The 26,428-nt window shown below is 38.1% G+C and overlaps 2 protein-coding genes across 3 annotated transcripts in view; one reads left to right on the top strand and one right to left on the bottom strand.

Moving 5' to 3' along the window:
* Positions 1-4,257: 4,257 nt before the first annotated feature.
* On the bottom strand, positions 4,258-9,160 carry LOC5571594 (zinc finger protein 157). The gene is made up of 5 exons (XM_001653662.2): positions 8,910-9,160; positions 5,257-6,131; positions 4,983-5,190; positions 4,499-4,810; positions 4,258-4,437 (listed from the first exon to the last, which is right to left on the bottom strand). Exons 1-5 carry the CDS (start codon positions 9,066-9,068, stop codon positions 4,297-4,299), a joined length of 1,695 nt encoding a protein of 564 aa, XP_001653712.2. The 5' UTR covers positions 9,069-9,160; the 3' UTR covers positions 4,258-4,296.
* A 4,983-nt stretch (positions 9,161-14,143) lies between these two features.
* Positions 14,144-26,428, top strand: part of LOC5578902 (gamma-tubulin complex component 2 homolog) — an 18,407-nt gene continuing 6,122 nt past the window's right edge. Inside the window, exons 1-5 of one of the 2 annotated variants that reach the window (XM_001664056.2) lie at positions 14,144-14,354; positions 14,424-15,168; positions 15,414-16,730; positions 16,865-17,008; positions 17,212-17,316. In XM_001664056.2, the coding sequence (XP_001664106.1) occupies positions 14,302-14,354; positions 14,424-15,168; positions 15,414-16,730; positions 16,865-17,008; positions 17,212-17,316 (2,364 nt within the window). In that variant the 5' untranslated portion in view covers positions 14,144-14,301. The remainder of the gene's footprint in view (positions 14,355-14,423; positions 15,169-15,413; positions 16,731-16,864; positions 17,009-17,211; positions 17,317-26,428) is intronic. The other variant, XM_001664057.2, reaches the window with a different exon arrangement.

Genomic DNA, 26,428 nt, shown 5'->3' with positions numbered 1-26,428 from the left:
GAATTAAAGCAGCGAACGCAGGCAAAATTGAAAGCCGTCAAAAATAGAACTATTAGCGTTAATACAGCTGTATCGCAAACGATTTGCAGCTATAAATATTAGCTGAATAAACTTCGTCAGTTATCGCTTTTGCTGCTATAACTCAACACCGTAAATAGTAGCAACAGGTAGCAACCCAATGATGTGAAATAAAAGTCCCCATTATTATTCCGGCTGCTTCTATTCAATATGATTTGTTATGCTGTTCAATATATAATTAAGAAGCGCTTTATCGTTAGTTATACAGCGAATATACAGCGGTGAGCTGTAAAACAACAACTTGTGATGCATCTATTGCAATTCTATTAATATCATATTTAATTTTCGAAGTATCAATTCAGGAGCAGTGACCATCATTTAACAGAAAAACGAAATTTCCTAGATTTTCACATTTTATTTTTCGCTAATTATGTAATTTATTCTCCGAACAAAATTAGCAGCTTTTCACTGTTTGCCCGTCTGCCAATCTATGCCTAATTGCTATCTTCCACAAGCCGGAACCACCCTCCGGATCCTGCCAAAATTATTATCCGCGGATCGCGCTTCTATAATTAACTATGGATAGGTTCCGCTTCTCACTGCCCTGCTTCCAGGGTGCCTTCGTTTAATGGTACTTGTAGTTCCTGTGGTGCTTCCGTTTGCCGCAGTTGATGGCAACATCATTCCGCCGACGATGACCTGGAAGAACGGGGCAATTCCCAGCCGCTTGGGTTTTCAGTATTTCTGTTTCCATCTCCAAAAGGCACGGCTCTAGCGGCAGCCTTGGGTTCTTGTCACGGTGGCCAAACCAAGCACCCAATTCGATCAACTTCACCAGGCGTATCCGGCTTGCCGTAGTAACGGACAGGATCGTAAGGTCCGTGGATCTTCGGGTTGTATTCCGCCGGATAATCACAGAAAATCATCGCGCACTCTTTTTAGCAGCAGTTTCACTCGATCGCAAATCTACACAAACTGTTGGATGTAAACATTGCGTTTGACGTTTCACACCCTTTTACAGCCTGATGAAGCCGTGTAAGCGTGGCTATAACATCTTTTACCGTCGTTATAGAATGTTATAAGAACCGTTTTCAATGTAGAACAAAACGGTGTGTTTTCTTTGCCTTCGATATATACTGTGGTGGCAGCAAGGACAACGTCAAGACTTGTGGATGCAGAGATCGTGAGTTCGATTCCAGGCGGTGGCAGATACTTTAATTGTGTAGCGTTGGTAACATTTAATTCAGATACTTATGATATTAAATTCTGGAAGCTGTGAAACAGCTTGGAATAATATTTAATCTACACTCAAAATAATCTAAACGTTGTTACTACGTGAAAAATCACGTAGGTTCATGATAATGAACCATTCTCTGACTTTACCTGACTAAGGTAACAGTTACCGGTTCATAAATGAAAGTAATATGTTGCTTCGATAATTTTCACTGCGTCAACCTATCGACCTTACGTGAAATCTACGTACATGCTTTAATTCATTCCGAACGTGTTCATTCTTCGATTCATTTTGTGTTGTGATCAATTGTAAAGATGGCGTCAAGTGAAAATAAATATCAAGATTTGGTGGACTTCCCATTTTTTGATTGATTGAAAGGTATATTTTGATTTGTTGTAGTAAGGCTTAAATTGATTTGAATTTTACTTCTCAATAGATCATCGGGCCATTTTTCTGAGTCGCATCTTTGCTAGCAATGCGGGTCAGATTGGTATGTGGTACTGGATGAGCTGGCGCTGGTCAACTATGGTTATCCCGCTTGTTAAATTTAAGCGTGAGTAAACATTTATTTTGTGATGCTTTTAAAAATAACTTTTATTGTTTCCGATATTCTTTCTCTGAAACAGAAACGTTGGCTGTAATTGTGTGCCGAAGGATTTCCGAGAATATCGAGCCGAAAACACACAACAAAACCAGACTTGTTAGCAGATTTTCCGATACTCCAGCATTGTGTAAAATACCGATGGTTCAATAAATAAAAGTAAGAATTAATGTTTAACTTGTTTTATTGAAAAATAACAATGCGAAAGCAGCATTGCACCTATACAACATTTTAGTACAGTTTACCGGGAGCGTATCTTAGGTTCCATCCAACTACTTGGTAAAATATACGAAAAAATCACGTAGCTGTTACGCGTGTCTCCGATGGAATGGTACAAGTTCATTTGTTCATTGATTCATTCTTCGTCACCTACGATTCCCGTAAGAGCTACGTGAAAAGTGAGATGGAAAAAAACCACGTATGTTTCCACGTAACAATGACGTTTGGATTATTTTGAGTGTACAATACAGCGAAGCTGTATAAAAATTATTCATCAGTTGCGAAATAATTGAGAAAGCGCCTTTCGAAGATGTTACACAGCTACATGTCGTATAACTGTCGAGTTAGAGCAATGATCGGTATGAATAAAAGCTGCCAACACAGCTTAAAAATAGCTGAGTAGATTCGCCAGATTTGTTGGTAAAAGGATCGCATAGAAGCTTTCCTTCGTATATACAGCGCCTTTACTCAGCATGAAGCCGTATAAAGAGGGCTTAGAGAATGTTTACATTTGCACTAAATGTTAGTTGGGACCCCCGTTGGTTTGACCACATTTAATCTGAACACTTTTTAATTTGTACCCCGCTAATTTGCACAACGTTCAGATTAAAAATGGTTCAAACGGAAGTAAAGTGAAATGGAACGGAGTAAAGTGAAATGGAACGCTGTGGAACGGAACGCAGAATCAAAACAAAACAGTGAAAGAGGTAACCAGAAACACGTTTCTAGGGTGACTAGATGTTCAAATTAAAAATGAACCCCGATGGTTTGCATGAGGTACTGTTCAAATTAACGGGGGTGTACGGTATCTTATTTTTGTTATGGCTATAGCGGTCATGCGACTCGGGTAAATGGAGTATATAGAAGATTTTTGCAAATTATGGAAATCAATAGGTGATAGGCGTCGCAAGGGAGCGACAATATTGAAGCTTTATTAGGTGGTGAAAATTAAACAAGACATTTTAAAGTCAGTAAGCATCGAAGCGTCCTGTATTGTACCTAGCTTCTCTACTGGAGAAGGGTTGGCTCAAAGCTTTGAGCTTTGCTACCAGCACAGGCAAAATACAGGAGGCTTCAATGTGCTCTTATACTGACGGCAATCAACCGAACGGTTCTATCGTTTTGTTCCATGTCTGAGCAATTCTCGCGGAACATTACCAAAGGACCTATGTACAAATGAGAGATTCTCTCCTCTCTCGTTCTCTTTCGATTATAACAGTGGAACACTAAAGATTTTGGGAAGTTTTTCACTATAGATCGAATGTCAATTTCCTTGACTAGCGTTTCAGACAAAAAACGCAACAGAAGAGATTAATGTGACTCATAAGCGGTTTCTTCACCATCGCTTAGCCCTTAAACTTGGTTTAAATGTATGGGTAAACGTGGTTTACGGCTTAAGCGAAGGTGAAGAAATCGGCCCTCAGTTATTAATGAAAGAGAAAGTAAACAAAGAGAGCCTCTCAATGTTAGATAGGTCCTTTAGTAATGTTCCGCAAGAATTATTGAAATTAATTTCAATAGAACCACGTAAAAGGTGCGCGTATTCGCTGTGCAAATATTTAGTAATTGTTTTAGATATTACAGTCTTGTGTTACCACGAGGTTACCATTAGCAACCTATTACCGATCGCCTGCCCAACGGAGCAATCTGTTGTATAGGCAGTTTTTTTAAGAATTAGCATTTTTTACGCCTGACTCAACGGATCAAAACCGCTTCTGATGCAGTTCCCTTTTAAAGCTAAGTATGCTGTTCAGCTCAAGAAAAGTAAAAATTTCCGCGGAAAGAAATGGTCAAGAAATTTTCTACAGTGAGTTCCATTTGAATTGACATTCCTTTTCAACTGCATACTTCGATCAAATAAAAATGCTTTTCTTGAGCATATCTTGCAAGAAATTTCCCACGCATCGCGATAGGCGATTACTTTTCTGTTGAAGTGCTTACTTCCCATAAGTTTAATTTTTTTTTTCGCCTGAAACTGAGACAGAAGATTATACTATTTACGACATGTTTTGTTGTCAACACTAACTGACGATAATGAATTCATTCATTTTAATTGGGCATATTGTGGGATTTTGATTTTTGACGTACGAATATGTAATTTAGAACGCACATTCTTATACGATACGTGGTTCACTGGGAATTCTTTTTGTAAAAAGTTCTTCAAACAAGGTAGTAAACTAATTAGTTGAATCCTAATGCATGTTTGCGTCCCTTTCGGAGACATTTATTCATTTAAGGAGTTTGGCAGAATGAATTCTACAGTTGAATCCTTGTTCAACTTACCTCGACAAAATTCCTTGTGGGCATTCTTCTGCTTCCTGGTTCTGAAGGTTTTTTCGCACTTGGCACAACGTTCGTCTTGTCTCTGAAATTATGAAGAATCATTAAGTGAATTTTTAACAGCATTGGTCACCGTATTCTTTTACCCGTTCCGCACGCATGTTAGCTATCAACTGGTTGCTCGCCGGCTTCACACGAGCATTGGTCTTCTGGCCATGCACCAGAAACATGTGCTTGTTATAGAACGTGTGGAATTTGAAATCCCGCTTGCAGCACACGTAATCCTTTCGGTAGGAAATGCAAAGATGATTTTTGAAGTCCTTCGAAGTGAGGAAGGCCGTCAGGCAGACGCCACATTCCAATGGTTTGGGATTTTCGTGGTGGCTCATGTGCTCCAGGCGCTGCTCCTCGGTTGCGAACGATTTCAAACAAATGTTGCACATGAAGTACATTTGAATCTGAAGGAGAGGAGGTCAGTTGATTGAACTGGGGAATGCAGGAAGGATGATTCTATAACATTCTCCGGAATGAATCATTCCTCAAAGTGCTATTTGGCTACAGGAACGAATCAATTTTTAACTAGGTACCAGTTTCCGGGGAATGTTGTACAATCAAGAAGGAGTATCTTACATTGTGAGCCCGTTCGATGTGCATACGAAGCTTGTCTTTCCGCCCATACGACGCATCACAGTGAGTACATTTGAATCGGATTTTCATATGAATCGTTTCCTTGTGCCTGTGCAGATGCATATTGGTTTTGAAGGCCTTTTCGCAGAAAGGGCACTGATAGGTTCGCACATCCGAGTGAGACTTCAGGTGTCGCTTCAGACAAGTTTTACTGGAAGATAAATAATGATGGATTTGGTTATTTGGATTTCCAGCATACAAACCACGTGAACATTACTTTTTGAACTCCAACCCGCATAAATCACATTTCGCTGTTTTAGTTGCAATATGGACCAAGCTAAGGTGTAACTTGTGCTCTTGAGACGTGTAGAACGTCGAAGGGCAATACTCGCAAGCAAAATCCGGTCTTCCCATGTGTCTCCGGGTGTGATTATCCAGCGAGTACTTATTCTTTAGCACACTTCCACAAATGGTGCAAACGCAGCATTGATGAATAACTTGCTTATGCAGGAGCAACGCTTCTTTCTCTTCAAATCGCTGATCGCAATCAGCAATGTTACACTTCCACTCGGTTTGCTGTTCCTGATCGAAGGATAGATACTCTAGCGAGTCCTCGGAATGGGAGAGAAGCTGACTGTCTTCGTTATTGAAGGTTTGCTCGGCTTTCACTTCCGCTGGTGGAGGATTTTCTTCGTCAGCCTCCGTTTGCTCAACATCCAAGTATTCTACCTCAACGTGCATGCTATTCTCCGAATTGTACATATCCTCATCGCTACTTACGTTATCCACTAATTCAACATGAAGAATCTGAGGATTCCGGTCCTCCGAATCTTCGTCATCAATTATTTCGAGATCCTCGGTCTTTTCTGGCTCAATTACCTCTTCATTTTCCTCTTGACAGGATATCAAATCTTCCCAGCGAAGAGCCCTTTCATGATCCATGAGATTTAGCTCACGAAACAGTAAATTCAAGCTATCGTATTTGAGGCGGAAAAGTTCCCTGAGTTGTTCCGGATCGTTGTTTTGGCGCGCTTCTAGGAATGCGATTTGAAAATCTTGAAGCGATTTAACTCTCTGCTTGAATTTGTAAGCCTCCAACAATTGGTGCTGGCAATGTTCACACATGGCAGACGGTAGTAAGGATGTGACCTCCTGTCGGCGGTGCAAATTAATTAAGAGATGTTTTGATCAAGTCCAAACAATTTCCATTGATTTTAGCAATATAACTTGTGCGGAGAAGAGTCCAAAGCGCATCTTTTGATACACAAAAAGTTTTGTACTAAAGTTCAGCAAAGTTGTAGAAGTGGTACCGTAAAATGTGGTGTTAAGGACTCGTGGGATTTTAAGGGATTGAACTTCTCAATCAAGTTCGACAAATCACAGAAACCTAGAAAGCCTGAACTGCATTATGTAATAGGAGCTGTCTATTAATATGAAGTATTGTGGTTTCTAGAATTTTAAAACCTTTCAAAACATTTTTGTTCAAATTTTATGGTCTAAATACATTTATCTACAAAACCATGAAATATATTTGAGAAAAATTCGCGAGTAAGGTAGAAGATAAGGAAATCTAATTGAGATCATAGTACAGACAAAAACTTCTTAAAATTATGTCTGGGTTTCGATTTTTAGAAACTTTTATGAAAAAAGTCTCGTTTTGAAAATAAGTGGGGTGTTAAGGAATTATCTATTATAACTTTTCTAAGTAACTAAACTCATTAAATTTATTCCGTAATATATTTCAATATAGTTTTGAGTTGTTCCGTGAAGTTGAACTGCAACGTGAAGTTAAGGGATCTATTTAGTAAGTCACTAAATATCACCAAAAATGACTTTTTTCAAAATTTGGTAAAATTGGTAGGAAAATGTAGATAAAAACTGATTAATGTTAAAATTTTCAAAAGTTGTTCACATTGGTGAAAAGTTTGCATAAAAGAATGATTATCTTATTTGAGATGGTTTTGGAGCTATTACTTCTTTTAAGCATTATTTAGGTCCTAGATAAATAATTATAATATAAGTTTGTTTCCGAGCTCTTTTTGGAAAATATATAGTGTGCGGTATAGTGTGAACGATTTCCGCTCTATATTGGAAAATTTTCGTTAGGATTTTTCTCGATCATGCCACTGGGTGTTACATGCAAATACGTTATTTGGTGCAGAGTTGCTCGCTGTCAATATCAAAGCTTAAAATTTGCTGATTTGTACAGGCCGACTGCGATACCATTCGGATCATTCTATATCACATCAACATCATGCTGTCTACTCCATCTTCAGTGCATTGATGGCGATAGACTATAGATGGGTTAAGTTTAGCCTAAAATTAGGCAAATAAAATGGCAATTTATTAGTATGATTTTTTTTACAGTGCTGCAAACAGAAAAACGTGTTGGTCACTGAAAAACCTTAAGGTGAAACAGTTTGGAATCAATTTCTAAGATTGCACTGAAACTTCAAAGGCACAAATCTCGCTAAGGAAGCATCCAGCAACAGTGAACTTTTTATTCTAGCTTTGTGCACTAGCAGAAAGCTTAAAATAAGAATATTAGACACATTTGCCAACTATTTCGCCAGTTTAGTGCCTTTGAAAACGCGAGTAGGTGCACTAGTCGGCCATTGTGACGGCCATCTTTGGATTCTGAGATGTTTCACCTTAAAAGCATGGATAATTACCACGTGATCATTCATTCTGCAGTGATTATGATCTAGATTGCTATGTCGCATCAATGCTGTTGGATGTCAAATCAAAGTGATATTGATAGCTCGTAAGTGATATTGATAGCTCGCAAGTGATATTGATAGTTTTAGAGCATCAGCCATCAGCTGATACTTTTTATAATAAGGAACTCTGAATTTGGTGTGGTGCTTTATTTAAAAGGCAAATTGGACACTTACCCTATTCACACTTAAAGCTTATTGAAATTATCCTTCTTTTGACAAGTCATGACAAGATTGCTCTGCACTGTTCTAGGATACGAATATTGCATAGAAGTATAAAAATCTTTTCAAGACAATTGTGTGATGCACTGATAGCTTGCTTGAAAATAGAATCAATAAGTATGAAAGATTTAGCAGTTAGGAATAGCATTTTCAGGAGTTCCAACTTGAATTATATTGAAGTAATATCATCTTTACATTGAACAAGACCTTTAGAGTTGAAGGGACACATCAACGATGTTGACCAAAATATTTGTTTTTGCTGTTGGCAGAATATAGTTTTATATACAAAGTTCAAATTCCTTAACACCCCATTTTGCATTTTCGCCAAAAATCACACATTTTTATGATTATCTCAGAAATCTGCCATAGGATCGTCTTCATTGTAATTGACTTTTGATATACACGCCGGGAGAATGGTAGGACTGTATTTTGTTCAATTATTGGCATACTAGAAGTTGCTCGAATTTCAAGTGGAATTTTTTTTTTCATCCCTTAACACCCCATTTTACGGTAAATTGAAACAACTTTGACAATGACACGATTTTTCTATCTCTTATACTTTTTGAGATATACAGTGACGGGCAAAACCTAAAAATATCTCATTAAAATTTTTCGTGATCGTCTAATTGCAATAATATGTTTTGCAGAGTTTCTCTTCACTTTTCAATTTAACAAATAACGCATAACAGAACATAATAGTAGAATGCTACACACTCGTTTACCAAAGGCTGTTAGGGTGAGATCATGAGTTATGCGAGAATTTATCGAATTGTTTAAAAATAAAAACCTATCTTACTGCTAGGCTGATCGATCACAAAACTTTTTGCATTAAAAGATGCGACTTAATATACCATACCAAGAAACATCTCCGAAAGAAGAACTAAATCATAAATAAAAATATAAAACAATTTTAATTACCGGTTTGTTCGTTATGTAAAAAGCGCACAAAATCGGCAAATTTAAACACTGTGCATGGATAAGATTACATTACCTGCATTGCTGATGAGGGACAGAAATCCTCCAACAGATCCGATAGCTGGGCGTCGAGTTCCGGTACGGTACTGGCGAGGGGAACCATTTCCGGCGCAGGTTTATGGTGCAAACACAACCGACACACGTCGGGAAAATGTAGCAATGCACTTATCGTCATAACTAATCTTAATTTCGGCACTTAATAAAATAATCTGAACTAAACGTTTGAATCACGAGCATCGGCTGAGTGACGGTATTTGTCGACTGTTTTTAAATGATTCCTTTTTGTTTCACGTTCGTCACACAAACAGAGCTAACATGGCGCACGTTTAAAACCGGCTGAAGCAAAATTCGACCTAATCTGGTACCTCACGACCAAGGTTTTTATATTGACAGGTTTAGCAATCTAAGCAGTCAGTGGGTGCGAGGTGTAGTTAGCAGCGGGGAAGGTGGAAGTGACAGCTGGTGATCTAGCTGGCTTACGAGTTTGTTTATACTGGTTTTCACTCTACCGTTTCTATGGGATTGTTAGGGACTGTTGACAACAACAAACATGGTGAAGTGAAAATTTTCTCCTGCGTCCATTAGCCTGTGTGTCGGTATTAGAGTGTGTTTAATTAAAAAATACATATATTCCGGGATTGAAGATCTGTAAGTGAAATATGTTTTCATACAGAACACTGGCAGACGAAGCATGTACTGTTCAGTGTTCGTTTCAGTGTTACCACAAGTCAAAAAAGTTGGCAAAGGAATGTCGGAAACGTGTACCTATGTGTGAGTGGAAAATAAATGTTCTATACTTTATAATACCAAAGACAAATTAAAGACCTCCATGTCCCTTGCAGTTGCCCAAAATTTTATGGCTCATAAGGTAATCTAGAAAGCCGTGAAAAGTGTACTGCGATCTGTCAAACTTGGGTACCTTTTGTACTACCGAGGGACCAAATGCAGTACTAGAAGTGGTACCCAATCTGAGCCCGAGTGTGACGGACCTGATAATACCCTGCTCCAGGAATGAATAATGGAATAGAGAGAAAATAGTGAAATGAAAAAAATACTCAACCTATGTGCCTAGTAAGCAAACCTCGTCAACACTAATGATTTTTGGACTTTATTCCTAGAAACTATGAACGATGGTATAAGTTTGAAACAAAAACAAACTCGCCAGCTGTCACTTCTTATTTCAAAATGGCTGAATGAGGAATCTGACAGATTGAGCTACCTCCCTTCTAGATACCTTGCTCACGACATTAATTCAAACTGTGCGCTTTAACCAAAGACAAATTAAAGACCTCCATGTCCTTTGCAGTTACCAAAATTTTTTGGCTCATAAGGTAATCTAGAATGCCGTGAAAAGTGTACTGCGATCTGTCAAACTTGGGTACCTTTTGCTCTACCGAGGGACCAAATGCAGTACTAGAAGTGGTACCCAATCTGAGCCCGAGTGGGACGGACCTGCTTTAACAGTTTGGTTTAACAGTGCGCTTTACAGTTTAACAGTTTTACCAGTTAACATATATAAAAAAACAAATAACAAAAAATATTTTATATGTAATCATGGAAAAGTAGCTTTTTTTCAAATTTCGCGGTTTTTTTGTTTTATTTTGGTGCGCCATTTCCAGAAAACTGATAAGAGCGCCATGGTCTGAAAAAGTTTGGGAACCTCACCTCTGCATTAACTTATCTCTTTGCGAGAGCGATTCGAGATTAGTGTGGAGTAAAGGAATGAACAGCATTGAGAAAATTTACAAGTCTTAATTTAATGATCTCGCCCTAAAAGTCATTGATAACCAAGAGTGAAGCTTGTATTTACTAAGAAAGCGAATTGATTTGCACGTACAATGCTACGATCAAAAGAAGACCTTCCTCTATACACGCACATCGGCTTCTTTTCAGCCTTTTCTGCGCAAAGGAAGCTGTAGTTATATGTTCATATATTTATATATTTAGCAAAAAGCGATGGAAATGTTCATTTTACCTGTACTATGTGGGTAAAACGAACAGCTGTTGGTGGTAAAATGGACATTATACAAAACACGTGAGCCAGTATTGCATTTTCTGAAAATATTTCCATAAATGATTGTAAATATCAGCTCATGGATTATGCAATTCGAGCAGGATGGACTTCTAACTAAAGCTAAAAAAGCTAGTGTATTCCGGAAGTTTGGAAAGGACAAACGGGACTGGTTGATAAGACTATATGAACGTCGACCTGTACTTTACCTAAACGAGGCCCGTAAACTGTTTGCCAATCACTTTGGGGTTTCCATAAGCGCATCTTCAATTTGCAACATCCTCCATGCGAACGGATTATCATGGAAAGTACTCGTGAGACGAGCTATTGAAATTCGGGGAACGGAAATACTTCGATTTCAACAAGAGCTCTCTTCATTGTCTTGGGACTTCCATCAACTACTTTTTCTCGACGAAGTAGCTTTTGCCAACCTTGAAATACTCCGGAATAAAGACTACGGAGTGATTGGAAGGAGTTTGCTTTATCGAGGTGAGTTTCGAAGGCGACCTAGGGTATCTTCGTTGTGTTTCATCGGACAGTCGGGAATAGTTGACGCTTTCGAAACAGAAGGAACCTTCACGCGTCAAAAATTTTTCGATTGTTGCAGAACTCTGGCTCTTAGTGGCACCATTCAGTCGTATCCTGGCAGATACTCTGTGTGGGTGATGGATGGCGCCCGCATACATTGCGAAGACAACATTATCAAATACTTGCGCTCATTGGGTATAATTCCCATATTCTTGCCCGCATATTGTCCGTTTTACAATCCCATTGAGATTACTTTGGACTGATTAAAAGGGATATGAAACGTACATACACAGAGGGAGACAACACTTCATTACCCATGGTAGTAGGAAGTTGGTTGGTTGGTTTGACTTTATTAACGAGATTTTTAGCCCTGGGCTAGTTCATCTCGGGACCAACGGCTTCACTTCCCTTCCGAAGGAAGTCGTCACTATAACTTTTTACGTCATAAGTGACTATGTCGGGGATGGGATTCGATCCCAGGTCCAATAGGAAGTACGCTAACCAGATTCACTAAATATGATTGTACTAAAATTTTTACAAAATGTGGATATTGCCAAGGTGGAACGTTCAACACTGCATCAAATGATTTGAATAACCATATTGTAACTGAATAACAGTTTTGAATTATCTGAAATAAATAATAATAATACGAATAAAAACAATAATGAAATCAAACTTCATTTAATTGGCATTGCAAGTCGATAAATTTAGAAACATTTGGGAATGAAGGAAAAACTACAGTCAAAATCTTTGAGAAGCGTAATGTTCTAAATTTGATCGATATCTGGCATGTCAGTAACACGGGAAGCCAGTTTTCTACTAAACTCGGACTCCTGGGGAGGTAGAGATGTCTGCATTGCATCCAACATAATCTGTGAGTTGTCCACCTTTGCCTTAAGTTCATGTACAGTCAACTTTCGTTCGTTGCACCAAAGACAAATTAAAGACCCCCATGTTCCTTGCAGTTGCCCAAAATTTTATGGCTCTTCTTCTTCTTCTTCTTTTTTCTGGCCAACTGACACCGTTCGGCATCAGTTGTAGTTTAACGTCCGCCTATTTCTGGTACTATGCCTAAACACGGACGTCCAGTGAGACATCCACACACAACTGGAACCCTACATATCGAACCCATCAACACATGGGCCGGGACCGACGGCTTTACTTCCCACTCCGAAGGAAGGCGTGATCAGAGATTTTTGTCTCAGAAATCCCAACGGCGTCGACGGGAATTGATACCCGACCGACTGGGGTGAGAGGCAACCACGCTTACCACTACACCACCGACGCCGTCATTTTATGGCTCATAAGGTAATCTAGAATGCCGTTCAAAGTGTACTGCGATCTGTCAAACTTGGGTACCTTTTGTACTACCGAGGGACCAAATGCAGTACTAGAAGTGGTACCCAATCTGAGCTCGAGTGGGACGGACCTGTTTAGACCGAAGTTCATAAGAGAAATGAAATATGGTCTTATCCACTGGTGTACTAAACTGACTCGGTCGAAGAATTTTGACACTAGAGCGGGTCCAGATCACGTGGGGATCATACGGGAGCGTGCCCCGCTCAAGTGTCACAATTCTCAGACCGAGTGAATTTAGTACACCGGTGGATTAGACCATCACTAACAAAAGTTCGCCGAAGTTCGGCGTCGGCATTCTACCGAAGTGCTACGCCGACAAAGGCATTCCTTATGCGTCGGCGAAGCACTAAATTAGAATGCCGACGCCGAACTTCGCCGAAGTTTTGACTGCCAAACTTCTAATTGTCACTCGAATTGTCAATACCGAGAGACTCAATCTGAGCCCGAGTGGTACGAGTAGGACGGACTAGTAATCCTTTATAAGAGAGATATGCGGAAGCTGGCATTTCTGTCAAAGTGTGAGCCAATCGAGAAGCGAGAGCTGTCAAAGTGTGAGCCAAACGAACATGCGTTATGCTTGTTTTGAACTTTTCTTGAGGAGTAATGTAATCCGCTTGAAATTATTTCGGTAAAAGTAATTTTGCATGAAGCAAAAATAATGAAATATTTTTCTTTTTTAAATTTTTGTCTATGTGATTTTTAGTTGTTGATATTTTGGCTGTTTATTATTTTGGATATGTAGCTCAAAGATCTATACCGAAAAAATTACACTTTTTAGCAATGAGGAAGTCATGTACGTGTTACAATATTATTCTCGACGCCGAGCAAAATCAGCACTGCTGATCTGTTGCCAAATCATTCCATTCTACTTCCACTTAGGGGTCATCCAAAAATGACGTCCATAATTTAGGGGAGGGGGGGGGGTCTACGAAAGTGTGACAGCCAATGTGTAAGGTATTAGAAAAAGCGTGACAGAGGGGGGAGGGGGGGTCTAGAAATCCTGAAAAACGATGGACGTCATATTTGAATCATCCCTTATCTCTCTATAAAGGATCACTAGGACGGACCTGGTAGCGCGCTACCAATCGCAAAACAGCCAAAAATGCTAACTTGGCTCACACCAGGGCTGCCATATATACAGATTTATCTGTATTACACAGATTTTTTTATTCTGACACAGGTCCGATTTGTATGGAACACAGATTTTCTTTCAACAATTTTTGTATGGACACAGATTTTTTTTGTATGGGACACAGATTTTCTAACCTGGTGGATACAGATTTTCTATCAAATCATCTGGCAGCTCTGGCTCACACTGAGTTCGAACTATTCTGGTACTTCGCACTTTACGTCTGATACGAAGAACGTCAGTTTTTGTGTTTTCCAACAAAACATTCCTTTGCAGTTCGTTAGTTAGAACCGAAAAACTAAAATCGCAGAAATTTACAATTTTGTAGTTGAAGTTTTGCAAATGTTTCAGTAAATTCGAACTCATAAGTAGCGCGATAAAATGTCCGAAGTGAAGGCGAAGAAAATTCTCACCGATTTAGTGAAAAAATCAGGGTAAAAAGTTGTGTGTTCTTGTTTCGTTTACCAGTAAAGCCGATTTTTCGATCCGTTTCCCCCTAACAGATGCACTTATTCCGTGGACAACGTTTTGACCATGTTCCGAAACAAGGACGCCAAATACAGTAACAAACGCTTGGGGGCACTTCTCACGCAGCTGTTCAAAACCATTCCGAATGGGGCCAAATACGTGGACGAGTTTGTGTCCTCCAATCCGAAGGATTCGTACGCCGCCTTGATACTGTTGTTGAACAACTTCCTGCAGGACTGTAAGAACATGCAGGCGGAAAAGTCAACGGTGGCAGCCCAAGTACAGCCCCCGGTTATAGATTCCGTTTCGAAACGGGCGGCTATTTTCGAGAGTCCACCTCTGTCGTCCACCCGGATCGTGACGGAGCAGCAGATCACTCCGGAGAACGTTCAGGAAATCAAGGAGAAGATCGTTAAGGCCACATCCGGATCGATGGTGAACCGTTCGTCCGGAGTGATACCGGCTGTGTTGGTTCCGCAGACGTTCGAGTACATGGCCAAAAAGGGAACGATTCTTTCGTGGAATTTCAACTACGAAGAGCTGTACCCGATGCAGAACAAGAATGTGGCCGCAATTCCGCTGAGTTCGCAGGAACCGATCGTCATGAAGGAACTGCTGGACTGTTTGGTGGGCGTCAAGGGGTCGCTTATCGGGCCGAAGAAAACCGTCCGGGCGACGGTGGGTCTGTTCCCGGTGGAGTTTGAAGTGTCGGATCAGATCGAGGAGTCACTGAGGGACATTGTGCGGGAGATTCTTCCATTGGCGTCGCACTATTCACAGGTGGGTGTTTTTATATTATGGACTTTAAAAAAAAAAACGGCAAGAACTTGGGAATATCAAGTTACCGGAAACAAAAAATTCTAGAATAATAATAATGTGCCCGTGCCTTTTTTAAACGCTGCAAAATGAAAATGAAATAGTATCGGGGAAATTTTCAAGAAATTCGGGAAACCGGAGATTTGTTTTTCGGTTCTCACAACCGTGCTCATTGAACGTTTATTGAAACTGCAATCGTTCCCTTTCAGGTACAAGACTTTATCGCGGCATCGAGCTCTCTAGAAAGTGGACAGGTCTTGCAAGCGTTGCGAGCCGCCCTTCAAGCCATCATCAAAGACTACTATCTCTCTATAACGCAGTTGGAAGATCTGTTCCTGAAGCAGCAGCTCACGTTTCACAAGCTGTTGTATTTCCTGCGGCCAGTTTTCCACACGATGGAAGTGCTGGCCGAGACGGTGACCGCCATTCGTCAAACCAATTGCCGCGGCGGAACGGTTCTTACGCTTTTGTATGATAAAATCATTGCCACCACAGGGGACGAAAAGAGTCGGAAGGTGTTGATCCATCTGATCGAAATGGCTGCCGTGCCGTACATGGAAATGCTTCAGCTGTGGATCTTCAACGGGGTGATTCATGACACGCGGAAAGAGTTCTTGGTGGAGCACCACGCGATGGATCTGAACGAGAATGATATGATGGACTATTGGGAGAAGCAGTACATCATTCGGACGGATAAGGTTCCTTGCTTCCTCAATGAATATGCTGACATCATTCTTCGCACCGGAAAGTATCTCAACGTGATCCGGGAATGTGGAAGCTCTGTGGACTATCAGCAGAATGTTTGCGTCTCTTTGAAGTATACTCACTCCGATCATCAAACGTACATCAAAGCTATAGAGGATGCTTACAATTACGCTTCTTCATCGTTGTTGAATCTCATTATGGACAAGTATAACCTGATGGGGCGCCTGTTCTCAGTCAAGCGCTATTTTCTGTTGCAGCAGGGAGATTTTATAGACCAGTTCATGGATATTTGCGAGGAAGATCTCAATAAAGACGTTGATGAACTCCGCCCCATGCGACTAGAGAATCTCCTCGAGGTTACTCTGAACATGTCCTCAGCACGATACGACGAATATAACGATGATCTCAAAACCATGCTTCTGCCGTACGGAATTGTGACGCAAATTTCCAAAATCGTCAAAAAAGAAGACGTCTTCCTGGACACCCTGGGCGATACATCCCAACTTAAAGGAATCGAATGCTTTACCTTCAATTACAACGCCCAATGGCCCGTATCGATCGTGCTGAACCGATGGACCATCTCCAAGTATCAGATGATCTTCCGCCAGCTGTTCTACTTGAAATACGTCGAACGGATACTGTGTCGGGTTTGGATCGCCAACAATCGCACCAAGCAGTTCGCACCGCAAACGGCCAAATTGTACCGATCGGCGTTCACCCTGCGGCAGAAGATGCTCATTGCCATCCAGAGCTTTGAGTCGTACATGATGATAGAGGTGATCGAACCCAATTGGCATCATTTCTACCAGAACATCAAACAGGTACGTTTCGATTGCTTGCTTGATCACATAGGTCTTTTTTCGCATAATTTATAGCTGGTAGCAGCTCTCTTCATAACCGATTGCCAAACGGGGTAGACCAGTTCACCTAACACTTCTCATCTTACAAATTTCAGATCAAAAACGTGGACGATGTGCTGAAATACCATCAAGATTTCCTGGATCAGTGCATCGAGAACTGCATGCTGACCGATCAGGACCTGCTGAAATCGATCATAAACCTGTGCAACATCTGCATCCAGTTTTGCACCTTCCTGGCGGTAAGTCCTCTACAAACCATTTCTTTCTGGGCCTCTAAAACCCCCACGTGATTCAGCACTGAAAACAATATCTACCTTTTCTACGATTTTCTCATCCTGTCTTAACGCGGGGACGCTGCTTAATACTGTAAACGTTTGCGTGTATTACGTGCGTGCGTGCGTGTTTGCCGCCCCAATTGGATCCTCAAAAAAATGGGCCACAGGAGGCACAGCGACACTTCGTTGACGCCGAGCTCTGCTCGATGCTGGCCTCCACCGACGATTTTTCGCTGTCCTCCGAGTCGGACTATGACTTTGCATGCCAGCAGGTATCTATATGGAATGTGGGCGCGCTTGTGAACTCGTTTTCTTTTGTTCGCGCAACACCTAACGTTGTGTTGGGCAAACCATTTTTGCGTTGTTTCATTTTTTCGTTGCTTCATGAACAATGAAGGTGATCACATTAATTCATTAGATCATATTATTAATGTATCATTCTGTTACACTAATGTGCTTTATAAGTCAGCACTTAATTCAAAATTCATTTTTAATTCACATTCATAAGCTTTTTTTAAAGAATCAATTCACTGTTGTATGATGACTAATGGTTCACTTCATTTCCACTGCAAAGAAAAAAAAATGTTCAGAAATATTTTATACAAGAGACATACCAAATACACAAGTTTTCCAATTACTTTTTTCCACTTTTCTGACTTAGGTTTTAATCATGATGATTTGCAAATGATCTCGGTCAAATTCGATAGTCAAATATATATGTTCATACACTACCCGCCAAAAGTATGGAATTGTTTCACCAAATATTGCAATATTCGTTTTGAATATTGCAATAATATCCGAGACATCTAGTCTATTGTCAATCGCTGCAGTTGATACAGGGTATGGCCATAGTTTGTATAAAACAAGCATCATGAAGAAAATAAATAGATCAAGTTTCAGAATAAAGCAAAAAGATATGTTTGGTTGCAATGGATTTGAATTTAATTTCTTTTTAACTTAAGCCGTTTTTAGGCTGGGAAAGCTTATCTGAAAGAACACGTAAACTTTAGTCGATTATTTTCATACCGGAATTTCCCAGGACAAATTTTAATTGTTGTCCCAAATCCCGGGACAAGCAAAATGGCCGGGAAATGGACACTTTACTACAGATCCAAAGCTTTCTTTTTTTAAATTTATTTATTAGTATAACACTACCATGCATATTTGGTAAAACTAAATTAAGCTATCATTAACATTTACAACACGTTAAGCTATTATTAACATTTAAGCTAAGTTAAGCTATTATTAACATTTTCAATTCTATATTATGTTTCCGATCGATTCAATCGCATAATGCATTTTTGTACGATCGATTACAATATTACTTTGTAGCAAAACATTTAATTTATTTTCATATTATGAACAACAAGTTAAAATAAAGAAAAATGCATCATGCGCCATTCATCAAATTTCAGTTCAGTCTCCCTCAGTTTGACAGCAGCAATTGCGCCTTTTGACCTCGTTCTTCTGGTTTGATTATCATCAACTTCGCCGTTTTGTTACTCTCTTTCACACGAACCTTTATCACTATCGCCCTTATGCACACTCAATCTCAAATGCACCCGGTTACCGCAAGGGAGAAGATGGGCAAAATTGGCATCAGAGTTCGTATCGAAGAAGAATATCAAATGCGCCTTTATGTTTTTCTCACTTATTTCGTGAAAAAACGTTACAGTGAACGTACCATATTTGACGCGGGTCCAAACTTGACGCATTTTCTAATTAATTTTATCATAAAAAAAAAACTCTGGTTCAAACTAGCACTCGAAAATTTATTGCTTATTCTCCATTTACATGTTATTGAAGGATTCCAATTGAAAAAAGTTTATTTTTGATTAATAATAGGCAAAAAATTAAATTTATTTGAAAATGCATCCTACCAGTGCGTCAATTTTTTCATTCCTTAGTGAAAATGCTAAATATTGTTAATCAATTTTCGTTAAAATATTGTGGTCTTTTACATCAATATCATCAACAACAGCCAGTAATATCCTTTTATTCATGAACTGACGTTGACATTTTTCAATTTTTAAGGTTTAAGACATATTTTTGTATGAAAATCTTGTGCGTCAAGTTAGGCACACAATGTTCCTTATTATTTGATTTTTGCTCAGCATGTTTTGTTGGATCGAAAATAGGAAAGGAAATATTTATGGCGCTTGCATTCAAAACATCCGTCCACAGAACAATGCAATGCTTTATGAAATCACATGTAAAGGGTCATCCATAGATTACGTCACGGTTTTAGCAAGGTGTCCATCCATCCGGGAAATCCTGGAAAAGCGGGAAAAACACGGGAATTTCATTTGGCCGGGAAAAATACGGGAAATACGCGGGAAATTGTAGAACACACCGGGAAACATATGTATTACGAATATAAGTGAATCAATAGGGTAACGACTGTTTATTTTGATCTTAATCGCTAACAGTTGGCGCCAGTGGAAAAAAGTACAGACAACAACCCTTCGTAGGGTCAGGCGGGGCAAGATGAGCACCCTAAGGATAAGCGCGATTTGAGCATACTTAAACGTTATTATTTTGGTAAAATTGGTAACCATCCTTATCTTTTACATTATTACTTTGACCTCCAACCATTAAAAGTTTTAAAAAGTGATAAATAGTTTTCCAAATAACACTTTAAAAAATAGCTTTTTTATCATCGGTCAAAAAGACTGCGGGGCAAGATGGGCACCCCCATAAAAAGATGCAATTTACTAAAGAAAACTATTATTTTTCAATGCTTGCAATATCCCAAGCTATTATCTTTAATATCTGATAATATTTATCTTCAACTAGCTTAGTTTTTAAAACTTTTATCAGAAAATAAATAACTTTTCATAAATTGCTAAGATTTTACTTAAAAAACGATTAAATTTGTTGTTTGTTTGTATATTTTTTAGAAAAATTGTTTTGTGCAAAGAAGATACCGTAAGTCAAGCTCACAGCTAAATGTGGTTCTATAATTTCACACTTTTACTTAATTTTGAACATGGTGCTCATCTTGCCCCAAGGGTGTAAATTTATTAATGTAATCAAAACAATTGAGATATTTTTTAAATTTGATAAAAAGTTTTGCTCCTGATTATCTACAGAAGATTATTCTATAACTATACGGTCAAAAACGTATGAATTAATTTGTTTACGCAACAAAAATATCACTTTTAAATGAACAAATCTTATATGAAAAGGTAAATTTTTGGACTTTTATGTATTTTGGACAATATTTATGTTGTGCTGTTGATTTTTTAGCTGAAATTTATGGCCATCATATCAATTTAATGATATTCATCAGAACCCCAAATAATGTATTGAAAAAAAATCAGTAGGAACGACACAAACTAGGGGTGCCCATCTTGCCCCGGGTGCTCATCTTGCCCCACATTCCCCTACATTCAGTTTATCTGTGCTGGCCGCCTAGCGGCGACACTGATGTGTGTATTCCTTTCACTGATCGCGCTACGCTGGATTCTCAAATTTCTCAAATTTCAAACACAAGCGCATGGAAGAATGGTAGTGGGTGAACTGTCAAAACGTATGGGAAATAATGAAAAACGTATATTACTCGCAATTAGGAAACTGGATCGAAAAAGTAGTGATTAGAAATCAAGCGTAATATGAATACATAACTTTTTGTGTTTAGTTCATCTTCCGTTGTGCTTTCTTTGCTTCAGGATTTCGTTTTTACTACCACTGAAAAAGAGTCATCTATTGCCTTTTCAGTTTTGAATATCGCCCTATTCTTTTCAATTTTAAGTAGGTACTGTAGAAAAACTGAAAAATTTTGCCACAAGATACACAACTGACAACTCAAACTTTGCATTATGATTAACTTTTGGTGCGATGCTAGAGGGATAGTAAATGGTTTCTAGTGATCCTAATTAACGAAAATCGTTGGTTTCCTGACGAGATTTATGGCATTTTTTGTATCAATTTCTACCGATTTCTTTTGAGATGATTTAAACATTTCTGGCGTCAAGATATTGAGCCAATTCAAAGAAGATTTTGTTAAACATCATTGAGATCCTTGAAAAATTTTAAGAAGGACACATAGTGATTCCCGACAAGCTTCTAGGTGAGATGCTTGATAGGTTTAAATAAAGATTCATGGCATATTCATGATGAGATTATTACGGGAATCTATGTGATAATTGACCAGGTAATTTAAGGTGCTTTGGAGAATAACTTGGAAGTTAAGTAGTGGATAGCTTATAACACTACAAACAAGATTTATAGAAGATTTTTTTTTATTCTCAGTAGAATTCATGCCCTTAGTGGAAAGCTGATCTAAAAAGATTTTTTTCTGGAGTGATTTTACTACTAAAAGTAAAAGTATGGGCCAATTTATTACGAGTTTCTGTTCCGCGGATTATTGGAGATGTTTATTCTTGATTAAGGCTTGGTAAATTATTCTTGGGCAGATGGATTGCTAGAAAGATGCTGTTATGGATTTATGTCAACTTGTCAATTTTTTAGTAAGCTTCATAGAGGAACAATCAAATCGACACTGTTCCTTCATAGCGGATTCTTTTCTTCGAACCTCTATTTCGCTATTAACTTCGCCTTATTAATCAAATCTGTAATATTTGCTGTTTATGAAGTTACTTATTCTGTTTCCTACAGCACGAAAACATGTTACGAAAAGTAAATCAGTTTTCTGCAATAATGCAATGTGAGCAACGGTGAATCGATGAAAAAATCTTTGTCGAAATGTTCATTTGGCGAAGTATAGTTTCTGCTAAAAACATCTTTCCTTGGATCCAATGAGATTAAGATTTTTTTAGGGTTATGGGTCATGCCTAACGCATAATTTGTAAGGTGTGAAGTGAATGGATTGGCTATTAAAATTTTCTATTTTGGTGTGCTATGGTCAACATTTAGATATTTCCCTTGACTTTTCGTAGTTAGTGCTACCGACTGAAAATAAATACTGGAAGCCCAAGCAACCAATGTTTCGGATAACACAGAACAATTAGGCTTAATCAGTTGATCATAAGTTAATGAATAGCGTGCTATTCAGATTACTTTTTGAATTACTAATCGAACTTGAGATCACAACAAGTTGTTTTCTGCGCTTGATAGAATGCTATACCATGACCCCACAGTTATGGATCAAATAGTGTGGAGTCCAACCTATAAAATTCAATAAAACGACATGGAAAACGTAAAATTGTAATTTAAAACCACGAATCGAATCGTTTCAAATTGGAACTTCGGTTAGTAAACTGTTTTGAGTGTAATATTTACATAGGATTGCATAAAAATTAAAAATTGTATCGGTTCCTGAAAACCATATTATGGATCAATTTTCATATTATGGATCAAATTGTGACATATTACGGATCAGTGCGCAAAATCAAGAGATTTTCAACTCAATGCATCTGTATTGCATGGTATGGCGAATGTTAACAATGTGTCATATATTACTGCCAAAAATAGCAGTGTTAGAGTTGGAAACAAAGGTAAAATGCCCTTTTTATTGTGATACTGCATTGAAGTAACTGAGACATGAACTGTTTGCGCTACACACCAAGTTTTCCACCCATTTTTGTCTGCTAAAAAATGAAATTTACAAACCTTGTTGTTTTATTAGTTTTATCCTTAGTGCTATTGTCTGAAAATGTCGAAATAAATGCATAATATAACAGAAATTTACATTCTTTGGAAGTGATCCATAACCGTGGTAAACAATCATTTCCTGGTCCATATTATGGATCACTAGTTAGAAGTGCTAATATTCGGTATTTAGAATAAACATTCAAGTAAAATGTTTTCCAAAGATGAATTCATATTAAATCGAAGCGAACGAGCATAAAACATGCTATAACATTTTAATTTTACCACCTGTGGGAACTTATGAATGCTGACGGCACTTCTTACAGGAAACCACCATATAATGATAGCTGTGTGCTACCAACTAAACATTTGTCAAATACACCGTTATTTAGTGGTTGAATGTTGTGCTTAACATTACAAATGGTAGAAGACAAATAGTATAACATGGGAAAAATATGTTTTACGTCAACGTAAATGTTTTGAGCGAGTTATCCGATGTTGAACGCCAAAGTGATCCGTCACTGTGGGTGATTCGTAACTGTGTAGGCATGGTAAAACTCAATAAAAAAACTTAAAAATATTACACAAACATTAAAAAGCAGCTGTTGCATTTTTTTTCCTTATTGTAATTATTTTTATTACTGCTGGATTTTCTGAAAGGAAACACCCGTCACTATTTTATTTCTAGTTAAATTTATGAAGAACATTACATCAGTTTTGAACACGGATCCTCCGCTTTGTATCTTGAGTACATACAACTGCTACTTCAATGCGTTGAGCAAATCCTTATGATTTCACTAATATGCTGAATACGTCTATTTGTGCTTTTACACATTAGAGATAGAACATTATCGGAACTTTGAAATCTTCAAGAAGTGGAGATAGAATGCAATATAAATTTGAAAGTATCAACAAGTTTATTACGAATTTTTTGTAAACTTGAATCATATGACATTCCTCAGTTTGTTTTGAATCGCGATTGATTTATCAAATTCGTAAACTACGGGCTACAATACTTGTGCAATAAAAGTAATTATAAAGTCATAACAAAATAAAATAAACGTAATAATGCAATACACGCCAGTGACTAGGTTTGTGGTTAAAGATTAAATGAGGATTACCAACAAAGCTGAAACTCCCAAGAAGCTGTAGGAACTTTGCTTGTTGCCGATGAAAATGCCGTTGTTTGATGCACTCGCTATTTAGCGCTGGAATTTTCTTTTCTTCCTACATCTATTTGAATTGGAATTTTAGTGTGTTATGTAATACAGTCGAAACTGTGCAGTGCATCAAACTACTCATATACACACTTAATTCAGAATGCCGAATCTCGGCTAATTTTAACCGAGATCCGCACAGCCGAGTAGTCGGCAAACAAATTTCATGGGATCTCAGCAAATAGAAGCCGAGTATCAGTAAATCGTGCTTCGTTGCTAAGCAACCGGACAATTTGTTAGCTGAGTCTCGGTTAAATTCGGGAAACCGAGATTCGCACAGCCGAGCTCGTGAAAAAAATCTAAGTGTGTAAACATGTTTAATTTTTTTTTCTTCTGTTCTGTTTACTTTTCCAAAGTCCAAAAAAAGTTCCAACCCGGTACGGTTAGTACTTAATCTTATCTTACTGTACGAAGTTCGAAACCAGTTCAACTTTATCCTTTCCAAGTTGCTTCAAAGTTACCATTTGATCTTAATGTGTACTTCCATATCAAACTAAAGTTCATTATAGGTGTGTTTAGTGCTTTTATTGAACTTGATACTAAAGTTCATAACGAGTTCATCATAAACGATTTAATCAGCATAAAAGTTCCAAAAACCTAATTCCGGACCAAATTTGAACTTATGAGTTCACTAATAAAGTCTAATCTGAACGGAACTAAGCCATCAATTGGGAGGTTATTTTCGCCGTGCCAAATACTTTTTTCACCGGATTCTAAAATTTTAAGGGACTTTTGATTTTTTTGATCAACAATTTGAATTGATTTTAACAAAGTCAAAGACCTAGTATAAAAATAGTTTAAGCAGCAGTTCTTAGTTCTGACATTTTTTTATGTTTGTCCAATACTCCTGCGGAATTCAAACCAATATTATTTTGAACCCAAAGAATTTTAAAAATATCATTCAAACAGTGGCGACTCGTAACCTCTCTTTCTACCTGTTCTACGTTTCTAAAAATTACTATTTCGACAAATTTAGATTATAAATCAAAAAGTTTATGATCAAAATCCTTCTTTTTTAAAAATCTCTACCCATTAGATGCAAATTTGTTGCTGAAGTTCAAGAATTTCTAATCGTGGAACAGGTAGATTTGAGGTTAGGGAATCACCACTGCATTCAAACAATTCATAAATAACTTAGATCAAGTCCTCCGAATTTGAACTAATGGAATGAAAACAAAACGAAAAAGTGGCAAATGATTTGCGTACCTAATTCTGAACTACTCAACATGCTAGAGCATTTTGATTTTTGAAATTGAAAACGAATATTTTGAAAGTCAAATCAAATATCAGCACCTACTAACAAAGGTCGGAAAAATAGCAAGTCGAAGGATTTTGATGTAGTCCGGTTTAAAGTTTTTAGGCATCCGGGAAAAATCCGGGAATTGGAAAACTGATTTTGAATGGACACCCTGTTTTAGGGAGAGGAGGGGTTCATGGAAACGCAAAGATTCATACAAAATATTCGCACTTTCCATACACAAAATATGGCCAAGGTGGAGAGGGGTTGAAAATGGTACAATTTAGCGCGGTCTATGGACGTCCCCTAATGTTTCGAGGAAGCTTAAATAAATACGTCAGGAGGTGAGGTGTTGGTTCAATGGTTGGTTAAGTAAAATTTATAGAATAGGGGGTGTCCATGAGATAAGTGTCACAAATACATACCATTTTCTACAACATCTGCCCATCCGTCACACTTTTTTACGAAACCTTAAAAAAAATGTATGATTCGTCACATTTTGCAGAACAGCTCCTTCCTCTAATAACATGACGTAATTAATGGATGACCTCATAAGGACTGTTCATTTTATAAAGTGGACACCTTGTCAGGGTGTCTACTACCTGGAAAAACCTGGAAAACCTGGAATTATCAGGGAATTTTATTCAACCTGGAAAAATCCTGGAATTCTCAGGGAATTTTGGCTACACTCAGGGAAATTATTTTAAAGCAATAGTGCATGGTAGAATATGTCGTTTTTGTGAAACAAAATCTTTTCAATCAAAAAATTTTCGGCTGCGCCGCTATCAAAACGCTAGATGACATGTTTAGTCCTTTTAACGATTTTTATTTATTCAACATAAACATGTTTAGTAGGGCGCGGCTTATTCTTCAAAAGCTCTCAAAACCAAAAATTCGTGTGCTTCACTGAATTCAAATCACATTATAAGAGAAACCTCAAAATCTGAGCCAAAAATATTAACATTTAAAGGTGGCGCAAGCGTTTTGAAGGTGAATTTTCAAGTTATAAAAAATGACCTTCAGTGAAGTAAACTTAACTTTGTTATTTTTCAACCAGTTTTGAAACTCTTAGCACCATTATCTTCCGAATTAAATTTATAAAAATTTTGTAGAACACCAAATTTGTCTAAAATCTAAAATAGTCTAAGTTAAAAATATTTTTATCCAAATTTTCCCTCATTTTACTAAAAATTATAAATCGATTCCGAATATTTTTACATGTTTTCAAAGCAAATTTAGTTAATAAATCTTCGAGCTGTTTAGTAGAATACCTATAAGTAGATGAAAAACCGAATTTAGTACTTCTTCTTCTTTCTGGCGTTACGTCCCCACTGGGACAGAGCCTGCTTTCTCAGCTTAGTGTTCTTTATGAGCACT

Source organism: Aedes aegypti, chromosome 2 (genome assembly GCF_002204515.2).
Source record: "Aedes aegypti strain LVP_AGWG chromosome 2, AaegL5.0 Primary Assembly, whole genome shotgun sequence".
NCBI lineage: Eukaryota > Metazoa > Arthropoda > Insecta > Diptera > Culicidae > Aedes > Aedes aegypti.
The sequence above is the reverse complement of the archived record's forward strand: the minus strand, read 5'-3'. Positions and strand labels throughout refer to the sequence as shown.

Excerpts from the sequence above, each read along its gene's own strand:
- LOC5571594 (XM_001653662.2), bottom strand. The coding sequence starts at position 9,068 with ATGACGATAAGTGCATTGCTACATTTTCCCGACGTGTGTCGGTTGTGT. Across the intron at positions 4,811-4,982 it reads ACATCGAACGGGCTCACAAT|ATTCAAATGTACTTCATGTG; the intron begins GTAAGATACTCC and ends CCTCTCCTTCAG. Across the intron at positions 4,438-4,498 it reads CTAACATGCGTGCGGAACGG|AGACAAGACGAACGTTGTGC; the intron begins GTAAAAGAATAC and ends TCATAATTTCAG.